At 40.3% G+C, this 19915-nt stretch overlaps 1 protein-coding gene across 1 annotated transcript; it reads right to left on the reverse strand.

Annotated features, from left to right (window-relative positions):
- Positions 1-14896: 14896 nt before the first annotated feature.
- LOC113278890 lies at positions 14897-19520 on the reverse strand. Its single transcript, XM_026527615.1, has 4 exons — positions 19287-19520; positions 17301-17777; positions 16722-17180; positions 14897-15430 (listed from the first exon to the last, which is right to left on the reverse strand). The coding sequence occupies exons 1-4, from the start codon at positions 19518-19520 to the stop codon at positions 14897-14899; spliced, it is 1704 nt and encodes a 567-aa protein (XP_026383400.1).
- Between the last annotated feature and the right edge of the window lie 395 nt (positions 19521-19915).

Below are 19915 nucleotides of genomic sequence, written 5' to 3' on the forward strand. Positions count from 1 at the left end.
GGATTCATAACAAGGTACCTCCTCTTGCAACCATTTTGGATTCATTCATACATTTGTCACAGGTAGTTGGAGTTGAAAAAAATAGGTTTTGTAGGCAAACCTCTTGTAAACATTCACGAGACTATAACTCATCCACTAGGGACACCTAGGGGTTCAAAGGCTTGTTATTTATGCTAAAAGTGACCGTAGGCTCGACGAGACGAAGTTGTATGTATGTTTTATAATTATTTTGTTTGATTTGCTCGAGTACTAGCAAAGTCTAAGTGTGGGGGAATTTGATAGGTGTCTAAAACACCTAATTTTATATCTCGTATTTATGCTTTCGATGCTACTTTTCTTGTAAATTATGTATCTTATGTTTGTTTTTGAGTATTTAGGTACTTTGGAGTCATTTGGAACAAAAGAAGAAAAAACAAGGCAAAAAGGTGCAAAGGCTTTTTTTTTTTTTATGGGTGTACAAGGAAATGATGGAGTTGTTGTTGCTGTTTAGTTTGGTTGTTGACGCTGTTAAAATGAAGTGGCCTGAGCTTGCTTGAGATATATTTGCAGATGGTTGTAATTGAATGGAGATTGTAGCTGCTGAATTGAATGAAGCAGAGAAGCAACAGGGCATCACAAAGGTTTGGCCTGTGCAAGATGGCTCAGGCTGTGCAGCAGCTCTGGCCTAGAGACCAATCATCCAAGTTAGACAGATGACTCGGTGTGACTCGGTGCTTGACCCGAGTTAACTCAGTTGACCTGAGATTTGAACGGTGACCAGTTTGACTTTGCCGGCGATGTTCCCGGCGATGTTCCCGGCGATGTTCCCGGCCAACTTCCGACCACGTTTTACCAGTTTTCCGGTGACATTTTTTGGACTATTCTTCATGAGTTTTTCTCATACATGGGATTGAAGGACTTCTATCTATTGGACCTTTGAAGCTTAACCTAATATTGAAGACAAGAAAAGCTACAAAAAGGAAGACTTCTTAAATTTTTTGGAGCATAACGTATTCTACTTGGAGCTAAGGAGGGAGCCGTTTTTGTTTACGCAACTAGGGTTTGCTTTGTTTTCATCTTCTTCTTTATTTGATTATTGATTATGATGAACTCCATAGCTATGAGTAGCTAAATATTTAATTATTGGTTAAGGATGTAGTCCTATTTCTAAAACTTGTGCTTGTTTTATGGATTAGTTTTCTCTCTTGATTATCGTTCACATCTCTAGTGTTTTTATTAATCACATGATTGATGTATTGTGATAGGACTTAGATGTTTGATTAGTTAAGTGGCCAATTAATTGGACTTGCATCCTTGTCCATAGCTATTTTAGGGTTTTTCATCAAGCGATAACCCCAAATATTAGTAGCATGATATGATTACAGTTTGTAGTGATACACTCTTGTAATCATATGTAGAGTTTGACCATTGTCCGAATTGTTATGCAAAATTATGACAATTGCATTGATTAGCTATTTCTAATACTTAATGCTCCTGGGAATTGCACTTAATTAGCTCAAGGCGTTAGGTTATTATTTAGGTAGAATTCACATACGCAGCTCTAATGTGTGTGTTGAATAACTTAGGAAATTAATAGATTATCTTGCTCTCTTGATATTCTAGGCTTTTGATGATTGACAACCGATCAGGTAGCCGTTGATTATGGATACCTTCTGTTAGCGCATGGTAATGGCACAGTGGTGTTTTTGGTGTATGCCAGTGGCACTGCGGCATGACTAGCATAACTCGTGCATGCCAGTGGCATGGTGGTATAAGTGGTGCCTGGCATAGCCATGGACACAAGATTTAAGCGACTGGTCTCCTAAAACTTTCCACAAGTCTGTCAGTTCGATGGCGAACTTGGATGGTTGAGATTGTATCTCATAAGAAAGGATGGCCATTGATTATGGACATATCTTGTTGTATAGCAAAGTGGTGCCATTGGCACAGTGGCGTCTGGCGTAGCCATGGCATAGCGGCATGCCTGTGGCGTAGCCGTGGCAGCTATTTTTGCATATTGGTGTTAGATCCAAATATGACACTGGCAACATTGGCCCTGTTGCCATATCAATCCCAATGCTTTGTGGAATATTATTTGGCTCGGTTGGCGTAGCAACTTTGCCTAAATTAGGGTTTGGTATGCCGAAACCCTAATTAGCGCATATGGTATGCGGCATGCGGCATGTGGCAATAGCATAGCGGCGTTTGTGGCGTTATGGCATGGACAAGGGTAGGATTTGGCGTCGTGGCCAAAGTTAGGGCTCGACGGCATGGTCAGGGATAGGATTTGGCGCCGTGGCCAAAGTTAGGGCATGACCAAGCCTAGGATTTGGCGTCGTGGCCAAAGTTAGGGCTTGGCGTTGTGGCCAAAGTTAGGGCTTGGCGGCATGGCCAAGGCTAGGATTTGGCGCCGTGGCCAAAGTTAAGTCTTGGCGGCATGGCCAAGGCTAAAGTGACTCGTGGCATGTTGTGGAGTATGACCAAAAAATAGGGTTTCGGCTAAGGATACTGAAGCAAAAGTCTTGTTTCGATCATGAAATCCTAATTGGAGTCCGTTATGACATTGACCACGAACAGAAAGTGGATTAGCACGTAGTGGCGTCATTTGTGGCACATTGGCATGTTACTGCGGCAGAATGGCATGTTGGCATGCCGATTAATATGTTGTTGTGGCAGGGCGCGTTTGGCTTGCCAGTTAGTATGGTAGCGCGGCAGGGTGCGTTTGGCCTTTAATGTATGATGGCGAGTTTAGAGCGACTTGATTGGTCAAGAAAAGGAGTCGGCCAAACATAAGGCGCGACCACAACTCTAGTGCTCGTGGCGCATTCTAAAGTGACCTGATTGGTCGGTAGGAAGGAGAGGGTCCGGAAAAGCATGAGCGTGGCTATACTTCTGGTGTGAATGTGGCGTCTTTAGAGCAACCTGATTGGTCGAGGGAAATAGGGCCGACAAGTATGGGCCCAGCCACATAGAAGTGTAAATAAGGGTTGGTTGGGTAGCATGGGCGTGGCCAAGTGGCGCCGGCTAGCCTATGTCATGGCCACGCTTCCGTCGTTGTTGCTCCTACTCCGCGACTCTGTTTATTCTTTGTTTTCTGACTGAGTATTTTGTGCAAGGGTCTTAACCTTGGTACTTGGAGGTCCGTGCTACTCTGCTGCGAGTGAACACAAATCCTTCATGCCATACCAATATTAAGGGTTCTGTCAGGGAACATAAGCACAAGGAAAGTACTCAGCAGGCTCGGCATTTGTGAGTAATGCAGCTAGGAGCTTATACACTCATTAGGCTCTATACTAGTGAACAATTCATCTAGGAGCTTGAGTCTCGATATAATATGAAGAGAGACATAGGTGCTCATCAGATTTTGATATATTCTCCAAATTCCCTGCGGAATATAGACATATCTGTGTCTACTACATCTGATGTCGGGTCAGGTAGATAGACTTTTACAAATTTAGCCCTGAACTAAAAACCACCATTAACATTAAGTCCCATGCTTACCTCGTAACAGTGGCATTGTTGCGGGGTAAGCATAAGATGGTGACAGACAAGGATAAAAATCAAAAGGGAAAGTCATGAGGAGATTGCGAGGAAGAATTTGGCTAACTGATAAGCACGTAAATGCTGCATTTTATACCCATATTTATATTAGCTAAGATTCGATATTTTGGCTAACGATACTATTTTAGTGCTTTTGTAAAGAGTACAAGCGTATTTCGATCATCCAAGAAATAAACACCTAAGTTGCTGCTTAATTGGTGTTTGCGACAAAAATAGCTGAATGTGACTGGCCTGGTATTTTCATATATGAGCAGCACCAAAATTATCGGTGGCATTGAAATGAAGAGCTAACTGTGCTGCATTTTTAGTTGCACCACTTTATTAGACTCACGGTCAAGACAGTGAGTGGACCAAAGACTTCCTTTGTTGATATTAAGCATGAGAACCCCACCAGTGGGCTAATAGACGTGTTATCTCCACACCACATTTCTTTTGTGGTTTGTTACAAAGAGTATCGACAGTATTTTATTGGAATTTCAAGCGGCTGCCATTCATGGAGTTCAAGCTACCCTCCCAGAATCAGAAGCTGAATATCTCAAAGTGAACGAAGACGGGTAGTTCTTCTGTGAATCGATGATGGCAGTAAAAGCAATGATTATAAGAAGCTTGAATTGGAATACATGGCAGTGGTGAATGGTCCGTAAGTCAGCTGCAGTTGTAAACGGGGGATTGAAGTTCAGGCAGCTGGTTCTCGGTGGTGATTGTATTGAAGAATTGAACAAATGGGTTTGCTTGCAAATGTTGAACTGATGCAGATAAGAAGGAGAAGGTGACTGTTTTCGTGTGACTCAAGAGATGTTGTTGCTCATGAAAAGATAGAATTCAGTGATGAGACGAAGAGATGAGAAGAACAAGAATAACTGGTGCTGGCTAGTCAAGATTTGTATGGGGTTCTTTGGTTAATCGATTTGCAGGCAGCAGTGGGTATTCTCTCGTACCTACGAACTAATGCTGCTGCCATGGTTGTATGACTGTGAACTGGGAGGATTGTCGGTGGTGTTGTTGCATGGACACACACTTCAGAAGAAGTTCAGAGAAGATGCATGGAAAGATGGATGCGTGTTTGCTTGAGTTGTGTGTTGGCTGAGAACAACTTGTTCCGAGAACTGAGATGGAGCTGTGATTATGGAGTCAGCTATGCAGTTAAGAAATGAATCAAGGCAGCAAAGGAAGATGGGTTGTGATGTATCCCGTCTATGAGATGCCACTGCATATTTCCGTGAACGATAAGGAATTTAGACTGAATAGGAAGCGAGCGAATATTGGAGACGTGCCGGATGACTTGAAAGGCGAGTTCTCTTAGACAGAATAAAAGTGCAGTCGATCAGGGAGTTCGAAAAGCAAGACGGCAGTGTTGGGTTTTATCTTCTCAAACTGGTGCTAGTACGTTGATTTTACAGAAGGTTTAGAATTGAAGTAAAGGCAGCAGCAAGGTCCAAAACGGGATGAATCTGCTGACGATGGATGTTGTGTAGTCGATGATGAGTGAAGGTGGAGTTCTTGGCTCGGACTAAATTTTCTGGTGGTTTTGTTGCACTCGATAGTTGTTGCTGGTGTTAGTAGTGTTGGGTCTGAACTGTGACGAGATTTGGCAGCAAGACAAGGAACTGGTAATGCTGTAGCCGGTTAATAGTCGATGGTTGCTGGATGGGTTCAATGTTCTCGAAATGGTGTTGGCTGATTGTGGTGGCAATGACAAATTGTGGCATCGATTGGATCAGGTGGAGAGTTCAGGGAAGCAACATCAGACGAGCTGTTGCAGTCGACTAAGAAAGTTGTTAGCTGACTTGGTTTCATGGCTGTAAACGATAGGAGCTGATGGGGCAAGATCGAATTTGCTGGTTGTTTGGTCGAAGCGAGATGGAGAGATCACAGAGATACCGACGACCAGGGAGAAGAAGACTTGGGTTGATTATGATGTTGTATAAAGTCCTGGTGTTTCAGTGATGACTCTGTTCATTCACAACACCGAAGTTAGGTTTTATTGGAGGAAGCAAGTAGTGCTGTGATCGGTGGTGATGGCTAGGGTCAGAAGTCAGAAACTGGAGCTCAGATGGTTGAGTTCGTTCGACCAGGCAGGGAGGTGTGACGGACAGAATGGCCGATGGCCAGACTTGGGCAATGATCTGATTTGGAATACGGTGGTGCCGGAAAGGATGATGTGGCATGCTTTCATTGGTTGGTAATTTATTTGTGACGTGAGGAAGAAAAGAAATAAAAAGAGAACTCAAATCTTGGAGAAAGGAGGAGGCCGGATGGAGGCTACACAGCCGCAGCGGAAGAGAAGAATAGGGTTTGGAGTTTTATTTTTCTTCGATTTCATTTTTGTTTAGCTAGATTTTTGATCTTAATATGTTTATGGTTTTTGGAGAAAGCCGTGGCTAGCTAATCCATATTAGGGTTTAGATAGAAGCCAATTTAGTTTTATAAACTCTACGATGATATTTCTAATAATGATTCATTGATTAGTGATTTCTCTTCATATAGCTTGGTGTTTTATCGTTCATGTGATTTTCTAGATTATTTATGCTTTTGAATTGATATTTCGTGTTTCGGTTAAATCCCTAGACGAGGTATGCAAGGATAGATAGGTAATGCTTTAGGATCGCTATATACGAAGCGAAGGAAGTTACAACGGAGAAATTATATTTTAGAATTTAATATAACATCTTCCGGGACATGAGATTGATTTCGAAATTTGTCTTGAGTGATAAATAAAGATTAGTAGAGTTTTATATGATTGAATTGGTGGAAATCGAAAACCCTAACAACCCTTTCTCATTTTTGTTACGTGTTTGTAATTTATTATTTCATTTTGTCCGAATTTCTGAAAACTCTCAAAAACATCATATTACGATTACTTAGTTTTTGGTATTAGTTGGTAGAGCATTTCACACTCCCTGTGGGAACGAACCGCATTTGCTATCTATATTACTATTGACATGTGCGTTTGCGGATATAACTGGGTTCATTTAATCATTAATTTTGGTTATCTAAAATCTCTACCACTAACCTTTGGCAGGAGGCCGGAGGAATCAGTGATCCTTGCATTGGCGTCTCGAGTACTTCCGGCTTTGGCGCTGGAATTTTGGCTACTGATCGGTAGAGATGCGCTGCAACTTGGTCCGCGGATCGGTGGATGGCGCTAGCTGGCTAGGTGATAAGCACGAAAGTGATACGTTTTATACCCATATTTATATTAGCTAGGACTCGATATTTTGGCTAATGACTCTATTTTAGTGCTTTTGTAGAAAATACAAGAGAATTCTGATCACCCGGGAAATAAACTGCTAAATGGAAAGTTGTATGAGCATTTGCCACAAGAATGTACCAAATCACTCACGGAAAGAGAGCCTCAATGTGGTTGGTCTGGTATGCTCAAGCAAGTGAGTTGTTAAGCAAAGAATTATCTTTATAAAGACAAGCACCTGAGCTGAACTCAAGGACAAAGATGGGAGACGTGGCCAACTCTTTACCGCATTTCTGTGTGGTATTTATTCCTCGTAACAATAACAAAGATGGTGTTTGGGGTTTATCTGCAGCCTGAGATTGGATCTAAAGTGAAACTGTGACTAGCAAGGAACGAGATATGAACGTAGATGAATGAGGTGATCGGTCCAGTGGCCTGAGAGAAAAGAAACGAAGGAGAGGAAGAAAATAGAAGCAAACATATGCACTGGACATTAAGTTGTTTGGTTCAAGTGGAGTAAGTCTTGTGCTTGCAGGCGGTGATTTGAATGTGTATAAGCTGAAGTTCTTGACCGAGAAATACACACAATAGGCGATGAAGAAAAGTGATTCAAGAAAGAAAGGAAAGTTGCGTTGGTGGAGTTGATTTTGCATGTCGTTATTGGTTGGATGAACGGAGAAGTAGCTGTGGCTACAAAGCCGAAAGCAAGGAGGCTGAACACTGGAATTCTTCTGGGAGGCGCGGCTGGAGTTTTAAGTTCTTCCTGGAGGATTTCGTAAAGGTCGTTGGATCATAGATAGGGAAGAAGATGACTCGATTGGTTTAATCTCTTCTCTCTTGATTATCATTTTAATGAGTTTTAAGAAACCCATAGTTATGTATTGCTAGATTTCTCGTAACTAGGGTTTATGTTGAAACCACTATTGAGCATTAGACCACTTTGATTTGAAACACATATGGTTTTGAGGCTATTTTGATTTGGATAAATTAATTCCATGATGTTTTTTTGTTGATTTAACGATGATATGAGTTGTTGCTTCACCGGTTACAATAACCTTTGTGCGTAATTGTTAGGTTCATAATATATTTTTGTCTCATTATTTGATAATTCCATGTTTGGGTTAATATCTTTAATGGGTTATGCTTCGAAGAGCCATATAATAGTTGTGAATCAATATTTTAGTTTCGTATAACTTTCTCGCTAATGCAATTTGACGGTGCATGCTTCGGTTTAATCTTTTGATGTGCCATGCTTAGGGCGTCCCAGTGATATTTGCGACTCTAATACATATAATAGGTGATGTCGATAGAACGAACGATAAATAATTCATGGATTATGTTTCATTTCAGTAATTGAATAGAAGTTGTGGTGGATACTATAAACCTGATAAGTGAATATTTTACATATATTTGGTGTCAATTCCATGCTAGTAATTGTTGATTTTCTTGCAAATTATTGCATATTACGCTTGTTTTCTTTTATTTATGTTTTATTAGGTGAATCATCCAAAAGAAGTGAATTGGCACTTAATTGTGCAATAAAAGAAGCTAGATACAAGTGGAGAAGGGCCAAATACCAATTGGATCTCATTAAAGTACAAGATTTCTACTTTTCATCTTGAAGAGGACGAAAGGACAAAGCTAATGGCGAAAGAATGGATTCATTCCGACATCGTATGAGAAAGTTATGAGCAAAACAAGAAATTTGAAAGAAACGGGCAAGATGGTCATTTTAGTGGTGAATGCTATTTCCACCCATTGTTAGTTAAGAGGCATCCACTCTGCTAAGGGGCAGTCAGGTTCAAGGGATATGCTAAGCACAGTCCAGTCTGTTACAAAGGGGGAAACCAACATTTTAAATATTGCTAAAGTCAGACGCGGATGTACTCGGGGCTGCCATCTTCAAATTCAAAACAGGCGCGCGTATTTTTTCTTCTTCACGACTGATACTTCTGCATGGATATCTCGAGACTCGAGTTGCTGCTGATGATCACGGGAGTATTGACGGAGCTGCAGACTACGGAAGCAATGGGGGAATGAACTGATGGCTGTGTTGGTGCTCGACCAAAATGAGTGTGTGAATGATGCTTGATCGATTAACATGTGTGGTGATGTATGGCGAATTCCTTAACCATCTTTTTCCTCTGATATTTTCTTAAAACATTTTTAACTTTTGTTTTTAATTTAAATTATTTTTGAACAACAAAATCCCCCGATTTACATAAAAGTTTTCAAAAACAATTAAACAACCCATATCTCCCTATGGAACGAATCTGTTCTTATAACTATACTATTATTTATAATTGTGAAGGGAAAGAACTTAAATTATTTTTGCGTCGGCTGACAACCGATCAAAACCCTGGTTACCAAGTTTCCCATTGCATTTACTTTATTAGTTCAATTTATTTTCTTTGTTTTTACAATTCTAAAAATATCAAAAACATCTTTTGTTGGTTAATCGATTAGGAATATTGGTTACAATATTTTCACCGCTCCTTGTGGGAACAACCCGTACTTGCCTATGTCTACAAGTTAGACACTGTGCAATTGCAATTATTATTACATATAGGGTTCTTCCAGAATCCTATCAATTTTTGGCGCCGCTGCCGGTGAGCGGTTGTGGAATATTGTAGTTGGTATTTTGTACATTTTTATTTTTTATTTTCTGTACATAGCTAATTTTTCCTTTTATTTTTTTATTTTCTTCAGTTCTTTTTTCGTAGCCTATTTGATTTCTCTTAGGTACCTTAATCTGGAGAGCGGCGATTGGAGTCAACAACTGGCCTAAAGTAAGTACTTGATATTCTCGCAAAGCTTTTGCAAGGTGAGTTATTGAGAATTACTTTGTATAATGGTTTCCAGCGAGTTGGCTTCTTTTATAGCTTTTTGGAATCTTACCAAAAGAGCTGAGACAGAGGATTCATTTGATATTTCACCTGAGGAGTATGCATATGCACCTTCTTATTACCAAGAACCTGCCGAGTGTGTAAATAGTGATTGGAATTACTCTCATAGGTATGATCATTCCGGACCTTGTGAAGTTTATGATCATTACCAACCTTACCCTGATTATGAGCCACAATTTGTTGATTCCAAATATTATTCACACATTTGTCCGTCACAGTATGAGAGAGATGATCAATCTTACTGTGACCCATCTGCACCACAACTATCTTTGCTAGAACGCCTCAATATTGACATTGTTGAACAGACCAAAGCTAATGAGTTATTTTTTGCTGAGCTGAGTAAAACCCATGCTTATATTGCTCAACTTGCTGAACAAACTGATTTATTGATTGCCCAACTAACGAAGTCGGTAAAACATTATGGTCTTCCCAATGGGACAAGTTCCAATTTTTCTAATACTCTTGATATTTATGATGAAACTGCTTTAATTAATGAATCAATGTATATGGAGAATGATGATTAACTTGATATTTGTGATCATAGGAATAGAGACATTGTCATACCAAGTGAAGGTGGTGTATTTAGTGCAACTCTTGATCGTGGTAATGATCACTCTCATATTCAAAAGGATGAGTTTAGGATTGAAGACATCATTCTTTTAGACGGTGTGACATATCAGTGCTATAACAATGATGCTTATGAAGAATGTGTTAATTCCGAAGAAACCGTAGTTAAGTCTAACGACTCAGAGACATTACACTTTATCTATAAGGTTTCTTTTAATCATCTTTATTGTGATACTTCTATTGGTTCCTTGGTTGATGATGATTTTGATAATAATTTAGTACATGGTCACAAACCCAGTGGAGAAGTTAATATACCTAGAATTGTTAGCAAAACTTTTCAGAAGATTCCTAACTTTGGATTAGAACTGCGTGCTTCTCCAGTATTACTAGATTATTTTGCATCTCGTGACTTATCTTTGTATGTGCATGTCTCTCAGATTTTTTCAGCTCATATCTCTAGCGAACCCTTTGACTCGGTTATTTTTTATCAAAATGATACATCCTTTGCAAAAACCAGGTTTCGGGGTAGCTCTTACCTGTTGATAGTCTCTATATCTTTACATTGCTATAACAAGGATCTGAGATTGTCATTGGTTGTATATATGGTGCTCTGGGTTGATCCCCAAATTTTCAGGTTATTAGTTTATGAGGGGATCCTTTATGTATATTCCAGTAGGTATTTCTATTTTCTTGTTTTATTTTTATTTGTTTCTTTTCGCATATTATGAATTTCCCATCTTAATTTTTACGTTGGATGACTCAATTACATTGAGTACAATGTAATGTTTAAGTGTGGGGGAGTGGTTAACTTTTTGCTTTTCTTTTTCCGGAATTTTCTTGCAATATATGACCAGCTGTTGAGCAGGTCTATTATAAGTTTGCAGGTATATCATGACCAGCTGTGTAGCGGGTCTAAATAAAAAAAATAAAAAAAAAAGATGATCAGCTGTGTAGAGGGTCTTAAAAATAAATAAAAATATTATCATTATGATTTTTAGGGTTATGACCAGTTATGTAGAGGGTCTTGTGTATGGTATTTGTCATGACCAGCTGTGTAGCGGGTCTTTTGTATGGTATTTTTTTATGACCAGCGGTGTATCGGGTCTTGTGTATGGTATTTCAAATTTTCGTCTTACGACCAGCTGTGTAGCGGGTCTAAATCTCTCTTATGATATGACCAGCTGTGTAGAGGGTCAATTCTTTGTTTTTCTCGAGGAATAGCAAAATATAAGTGTGGAGGTGTTGATAAGCACAAAAGTGCTACGTTTTATACCCATATTTATATTAGCTAGGACTCGATATTTTGGCTAATGACTCTATTTTAGTGCTTTTGTAGAAAGTACAAGAGAATTCTGATCACCCGCGAAATAAACTACTAAATGGAAAGTTATATGAGCATTTGCCATAATAATGTACCAAATCACTCACGACAAGAGAGCCTCAATGTGGCTGGCCTGGTATGCTCAAGCAAGTGAGTAGTTAAACAAAGACTTATCTTTATAAAGCCAATCACCTGAGTTGAACTCAATGAAAAAGATGGGAGACGTGGCCAACTCTTTACCGCATTTATGTGTGGTATTTATTCCTCGTAACAATAACAAAGATGGTGTTTAGGGTTTATCTGCAGCCTGAGATTGGATCTAAAGTGAAACTGTGACCAGCAAGGAACGAGATATGAATGTAGCTGAATGAGGTGATTGGTGCAGTGGCCTAAGAGAAAAGAAACGAATGAGAGGAAGAAAATGGAAGCAAACATATGCACTAGACATTAAGTTGTTTGGTTCGAGTGGAGTAAGTCTTGTGCTTGCAGGCGGTGATTTGAATGTGTATAAGCTGAAGTTCTTGACCGAGAAATACACACAGCAGGCGATGAAGAAAAGTGATTCAAGAGATAAAGGAAAGTTGTGTTGGTGGAGTTGATTTTGCATGTCGTTATTGGTTGGATGAACGGAGAAGTAGCTGGGGCTACAAAGCCGAAAGCAAGGAGGCCGAATACCGGAATTCTTCTGGGAGGTGCGGCTGGAGTTTTAAGTTCTTCCTGGAGGATTTCGTAAAGATCGTTGGAGCATAGATAGGGAAGAATACGAATCAATTGGTTTAATCTCTTTTCTCTTGATTATCATTTTAATGAGTTTTAAGAAACCCATAGTTATGTATTGCTAGATTTCTCGTAACTAGGGTTTATGTTGAAACCACTATTGAGCATTAGACCACTTTGATTTGAAACACATATGGTTTTGAGGCTATTTTGATTTGGATAAATTAATTCCATGATTTTATTTGTTGATTTAACGATGATATGAGTTGTTGTTTCACCGGTTACAATAACCTTTGTGCGTAATTGTTAGGTTCATAATATATTTTTGTCTCATTATTTGATAATTCCATGCTTGGGTTAATATCTTTGATGGGTTATGCTTCGAAGAGACATATAATAGTTGTGAATCAATATTCTAGTTTCGTATAACTTTCTCGCTAATGCAATTTGATGTTGCATGCTTCGGTTTAATATTTTGATGTGCCATGCTTAGGGCGTCCCAGTGATATTTGCGACTCTAATACACATAATAGGTGTTGTCGATAGAACGAACGATAAATAATTCATGGATTATGTTTCATTTCATTAATTGAATAGAAGTTGTGGTGGATACTATAAACCCTGGTTACCAAGTTTCCCATTGCATTTACTTTATTAGTTCAATTTATTTTCTTTGTTTTTACAGTTCTAAAAATATCAAAAACATCTTTTGTTGGTTAATCGATTAGGAATATTGGTTACAGTATTTCCACCGCTCCTTGTGGGAACGACCCGTACTTGCCTCTGTCTACAAGTTAGACACCGTGAAATTGCGGTTATTATTACATATAGGTATCTCCGGATCCTATCACTAGGTCACGTAACGTATGGAGATGGTGCTTGGCTTCAGTCCGGGGAATGGTGGAAATATGGTGCTGGAACTTTGGCTACCAAATGGTGATGGTGGCGCTGGAACTTTGGCTACCAAACGGTGATGATGGCGCTGATGGCTTCAGTCCGTGGAACAGTGGAAATGGCATTTGGAAGGCTTGCTGGCTGGATCACGGAATGCCTGAGCGTTGGCGCTAACTTAACCACAGAGTACTGGAGCCATGGAGAGTTGGCTTGACCACGGAGTGCTGGACACATGAAGAATTGGCTTGACCACGGAGTGCTGGATCCATGGAATGGAGCGTTGCAGGTTGAGCAACTGGTGTTCCTCGTGCTGGCGCGCTGCTGGTTCGGTCATGGAGCGGAGGTATTGGCACACTACTTGTTCGGCTATGGAGCATGAGTGTGGTACTCCCAGTCATCTATTCCCATTCGTGGAGCATGAGTCTGTTCAAACTCTAGAAACTACGTTCGTATGAAAAGAGGTATCGACCCTCTTCTGTTTTTTGTTGTTCGTCCGGCTCTGTGTTTTCATCTGCAGTATCTGGATCCTCTTCGTCATTTGTTAGCATTGGTAGAGCGAGCACTAAAGGCAACAAAGCAATCTCAAATATTTATAATCGCAGCAAGGCGAGCCAGGAGAACTCAAAGTAGGTGCTCTCTCATGTATCCACCCAACAATACCATCGATCTTCTCCAGAATGTGTAATAAGGTTCTGACTCCAGAAGATTGAGTATCTGACCTCTCCAGTGGATTTCAAAATTTACCAAACTCCATTGCACTCTTGGGATGGATGGATGAAATAATGTCAGGGATAATCTTGGAGATTGTGGTTGCGTTGTTGGTTCATCCTTGACTTTAGGTTATTTGGTACTTAGACTTTCATATTGCGATGATGATATGCTGTGGATGCTTGTATGGTCGAAATCTTCCGGAGCCATTGGGTGAAATAGATGAGTTGAGAGACTTTCCGCTGCCCTTGTGCTGCTATCAAGTATTCAAGGACATCATTCCAAACGACATCCTTTGAACCATCTTCTGAATCTTGGACTATTGTATGGAGTGGGATGCGGTGAGCAGTCCCCAGTTATACTTCTGTTAGATCCGATGGCGTGGCCGGATATGTGAATGCATCTTTGTGGCGTGCTTTTGGAGTCTTCGATGCACATGTACGGCTTCATGTTGAGAAATTCTTGCGGCTCGTGAAACTTCGACAATGATGATGTTGAAATCGGGAATAACCTGGTTGAGGGTAGTGAAGGCATCTCATTCTGGTAGACCCCATGTGTAATTATCCTGAGCCTATTTTCTCGTGGAAGATGTGCTTCTGCTGCATTCACTGGTAAGGTGGTGACTGCGTTTAAGCTTCTAAACATGAAGGAGACTTCAGTCCCCTTGTGTATCCTACTTTAATTGCATCACCTTGAATCCATGCCTATGGGATTTGATACAATCTGTAATGTATCTAGTACAACTACAAGGTGAGATTGGATAAAAATGGTAGCAAGCTACCTTCTCTCTGATAATCAGATCCTGACTTCAATTGAAGCTAAAATTGGTTTTCATTACATGAGTTTTCAGAAGAAGAATGATTGGTCTTTAATACACCAATCCGCTTTAACACAATCAACGACTACTAACTAATCTAAACTCATTACATAACTCGAGGAAATGACCCAGGATAAACACACCCACTAAATGTTTAGTTACACCCCTCTTAATAGCTAAGAGAATTACAAGTATGCATACTGAACTTGTGTGGATCATAACACTGCCCCTCCCACTTAGAGATCCTTGTACTCAAGGATGAAGTCTGGAAACTGAGCTTGGATGTGTGCAGTATACTCCCATGTTGAATCTGATGGATCTGAATTACACCACTTCACCAAGACCTGTGGAATTTGAAATGTTCCTCTGACAGTAGTTCTAGTGTCCAAAACAGCAACTGGTTCAATGACAAACTGACCTGCATGGTCCACTAGTGGAAGTTGAGGTGAGGGAACAGTCTGCAAGCCAATCTTCTTTTTCAATTGAGATACATGGAATACTGGGTGGATTCTAGACCCTACAGGAAGCTTGAGTTTATAGGCAACAACTCCAACTTTTTGAATGACTTCAAATGGGCCAAAGTATTTTGCAGAGAGCTTGAAATTCTTTCTGACAACAACGGATGTTTGCCTATAAGGTTGGAGCTTCAAGAAAACTAAGTCACCCACTTCAAAGTGTTTGTCAGTCCTCTTCTTATCTGCAAAAAAATTCATCCTGCTTTGTGCCTTGGAGAGGTCTTCCTTCAATTGTTGCAACATAAGGTCTCTTTCCTGCAAGTAGGTTTCCACAGTAGCAACAGATGTAGAAGAAGGAATGGGAAAAACTAGGGATGTCAACGGGTCCGGTTCCTCCCGGGTATCATACTACCCGGAACCGGACCCTATTATTTTTTCCGGTTCCGGGTCCCCACGGTTCCGGATCCGGTTCCTAAATTAGTTGGCCCAGAACCGGACCCTATTAAACAGCCGGGTACCCACCGGTTCCGGGTATTAAACGGGTATTTCATTTTCAGTTTTACTGCACAATAAAAATATGCATCAATGCAATAGTATGGGTTTCCAGTGCTTTAACAAATCATGCTCATTTGAAAGTAGAGCTTAGAGTCTTAGATACAGAGAACTCATTAATTAACTAGGTGATAGTTGTTACATTAGATTTGGTACGTAATACTACAAAAGGGTGAGTTGTTTTGGAATATTGTATCACCAAATTACTAACGACATAACAACAACAATACTGCTTTTAGTACTAGCGTTACAACATCGACAGTTGAAGTATCACACATTAGTTAATTGATTTAGTGAGGCTTAAGCAGAAACATCTCCTATCTCTCCGGAATGAAACTAATAGGATTGAAAAACGAATCCTAATAAATAGAGAAAAATACGATGTCGTAGTAACACAGGAAGTTTGTGAGGCGAAAAATGATGATTCAGTGTAGATTTATTAACGGATACTCTATTGTGAGGGCATCATACTAATTTTGGTCGGGTACCCAATTATGAAAAGTGAAAAAAATATCAAAGCCAAAAATAGCAAAATACTTGTAATTTTACTAAAAAGAGGAATAAAATAATTGAATAACCGGGTATCCATTACCCGCGGGTACCCATCGGGTATTGCCCGTTTGGACCCGTTAAGATTCGGGTCCAATCGGGTAATTACCCGCCGGGTCTTAACTTGTTATTGGGTCCAATTTTAGGACCCGGAACCGGACCCTATTTGATCGGATCCGGTTCCGGGTAATGGGTACCCATTGACAGCCCTAGGAAAAACCAAATGAGGAGGAGCATAGCCATACAAAGCTTGAAAGGGAGACATTTTAAGTCTGGAGTGGTAATTAGTGTTAAACCACCACTCAGCTAAGGCCAACCATTGAATCCACTATTTAGGGTCAGAGCTTGTCATGCACCTTAAATACTGTTCAACACATGCATTTGTTCTTTCAGTTTACCTATCAGTCTGGGGATGGTATGCAGAACTTAGCTTCAGAGTGGTGCCCAATGCCTTGAATAGAGCTTGCCAGAATTGGCTGGTGAAAATCTTATCCCTGTCACTCACAATTGAACTAGGAAGTCCATGAAGTTTAAACACATGAGAAAGAAACTCCTTAGAAACTGTTATAGCAGTGAATGGATGGCCAAGAGGAATGAAGTGACTATATTTTGTCAATCTATCCACAACTACTAGAATGACATTCTTCTTAAAAGACATGGGAAGTCCCTCTATAAAATCTAATGAGATGTGTTGCCAAGAAGTATCAGGTATTGGGAGTGGTTGGAGGAGGCCCCCTGGAAATGAATTGTCTCCTTTGTTGCATTGGCAAACATCACAAGATGTGACAAGCTTAATAATATCAGTCTTCATATTGGGCCAAAAGAAAGAAGTTCTAGCTCTGTGATAAGTACCATTAATTCCAGAACGTCCTCCAACAGCTGAGGCATGTAAGGAATGTAATATAGAAGATCTAAGTGCAGTGCCTGAGCCAATGTAGAGTCTCCCTTTGAACCTCAAGATGCTCTATGCATAAGAATAGTTCCCTTGTTTTGGAGTGACAGTAAGCTGAGTAATGAGTTGAAGTGCAACTCAATCTGACTCATAACTGGAGATAATATCTTGGACCCATTGTGGCTGAGATACTGACAAGGATGAACAAGAAGCAGAAGGCAGTCTAGATAAGGCATCAGCAGCCTGATTTTCTGATCCTTTTTTATATTTGATAACATAGTCAAGGCCCATTAATTTGACCAACCATTTTTGCTGCAAGGAAGTTGACAATTTTTGATCCATGAGATACTTCAAAATCTGATGGTCAGTGTGTATGATGAATTGTTGACTGCACAGATAGTGCTTCCACTTTTGAATAGACAAGATAATGGCTAAAAATTCTTTCTCATAGGTAGACAAGGCCAACGCCTTAGGACCCAATGGTTTGTTGAGGAATGCAATGGGTTTACCATTCTGCATAAGTACAACACCAACACCTTTTGAACATGCATCTGTTTCTAAGGTAAATGGTTGAGAGAAATCTGGCAGGGCTAATACAGGGGCTGAAGTCATAGCAAGCTTGATGGATGAGAAGGCATGAGTGGCAGCATCAGACCAGGCGAAAGAATCCTTCTTGAGCATATCAGTGAGAGTAGAGCTGGCAAACAAGCCAAAACCCGCGGGTTTATCCGGCCCGGCCCGTAAAAATCCCGCACCCGGCTCGGCTGGTGTCTAAACAAGCCGGGTTAGGGTTGGAGAAATGCCAGCTTGTGGGAAAACGGGCTAACCCGTCCCGGCCCGCAAAACCGCGGGTACAACACGTAAACCCGTGTGTATCATATATAAACAACGTTACCATCTGATAACCCTAAAAAACTAAAATGTTCGACCTTCTTCTTTTTCTCTCACAGTTGCGGCCATTAATCCAATACAGAGAACCACCACTATCAATCAATTCACCACCTCTTTCTCCTCCTCCTTCTTCTAATCATCTTCTTCTCTCCATACAGAGTACAGACAAACAAAGTTATGCTTTTTATTTCAGAGTTAGGGTTAGGGGATCAATTCGTGAAGAACTCATGGGAGAAATTGAGAAGATGAAGTCGTTCTGAGTAGAAATCGAGAGTTTATGAAGAATTACTTGATGGTTTTAATCCTGAGTTAGGATAGGGATTAAAGATTGTTGCTTGTGGATGAGAGCATATCGAGAACACGTCTAGGGATCAGGGTGGATTCAGTTTCTAGAATCAGATGAAGATTGAGTAAAAAGGGTTTGTCGATGGGGGTCTGAAATTAGGGTTTTTGTTATATGATTTAGTTAGGGTTTAAACTGGTTTGAGGTGTAGGTGACACAAAAGCTACTGAAGAGGTGGAAATGGATCTGAATTGAAGGTAGAGGAAATCAGTTAAATTAATTGAAAAAAGGAAAGCTACAAATGAATGGGGTTAGGTGCAGATATCTAGTTCAGTGATTAATCGAATGGATCAATGGAAGATTTCAAGTAGCCTCATCCAAGCAGCTGGTGTTAATGGAGGAAATCGGTGAAGAACCGGAGGCTAATTTCTATTACAGAAACAACAATTGAAATTGGGGATTTCGGGTTTTGGTTTTGGTCTAAATTGTTGTTGATTGTGTTCGATGGATGGAGTAGTTATATGTAATGATTTAGGGGGATTGAATTGTGGCAACTGTGGTTTCTTGATGCTGTTTGAGAAAGTGCATACTTAGATGTATGTTAAGATAGGGTTGTGAAGATGAAGATGCAGATGTAGCTCATGATTTTTTGTGTTGAGTGGATCTGTATTTGATTTTTGTGTTGAAATTGAATGGATCCTTATTTGATTTTTTTGTTGAATAGAGATTTAAGATGCTCAAAGCTTAAACGAGACCACAAATTAACTTCATTAGGTTTTAGATTAATATTAATTAAACAAGCCGGGTAACCCGTAAGCCCGCAGGTTTTACCCGCTACGGGTGCGGGTTGATGAAATGACGACCCGTGAAGAATATAAACCCGCAAGCTTGGACCCGTGTTAACCCGAACCCGTGTAACCCGTGACAAGCCAGCCCCGGCCCGCCCGTTTGCCATCTCTAAGTGAGAGGTTTGCAAATATTGCCATAATTTATGATAAACTTACGGTAGTAGCAGTAAGTCCTAAGAAGCCCCTTAGCTGCTTCAGAGTTTGAGGTTGTGGCCAACTGACCATGGCTGTAACTTTGTCAGGGTCTGCAGCAACACCATTGGCAGTGATAATGTGGCCAAGGTATTCGAGTTGTGGCTGAGCAAATGCACATTTGGATAACTTGGCAAACAGAGAGTGCTTCCTTAACATAGCTAATGTAAGCTGTAAATGCTTCAGGTGAGCTTCCATGGAAAGCACGAAAGCCAGGATCTTTCAGAAAATGGTGGGTTGTAGACTAAGATATCATCAAAGAATACCAGCAAAAACTTACGCAAATATGGCTGAAACACCTCATTCATGAGGGCTTGAAAAGTTGCAGGAGCGTTAGTAAGCCCAAATGGCATTACTCTGTATTCATAATGGCCATGATGTGTGCAAAAAGCAGTCTTGTGAATATTTGGTGCGTAAACTCTTATTTGGTAGTATCCAGAACGAAGATCTATCTTTGTGAATACCATAGAACCATTCAACTCATCAAGTAATTCCTCTATAAGTGGAATAGGGAATTTGTCTTTAACAGTGATGCCATTAAGTTTACGATAATCTACACAAAAACGTCAAGTTCCATCCTTCTTCTTAACTAC

The sequence above is a fragment of the Papaver somniferum genome, chromosome 5 (assembly GCF_003573695.1).
Source record: "Papaver somniferum cultivar HN1 chromosome 5, ASM357369v1, whole genome shotgun sequence".
Lineage (NCBI taxonomy): Eukaryota > Viridiplantae > Streptophyta > Magnoliopsida > Ranunculales > Papaveraceae > Papaver > Papaver somniferum.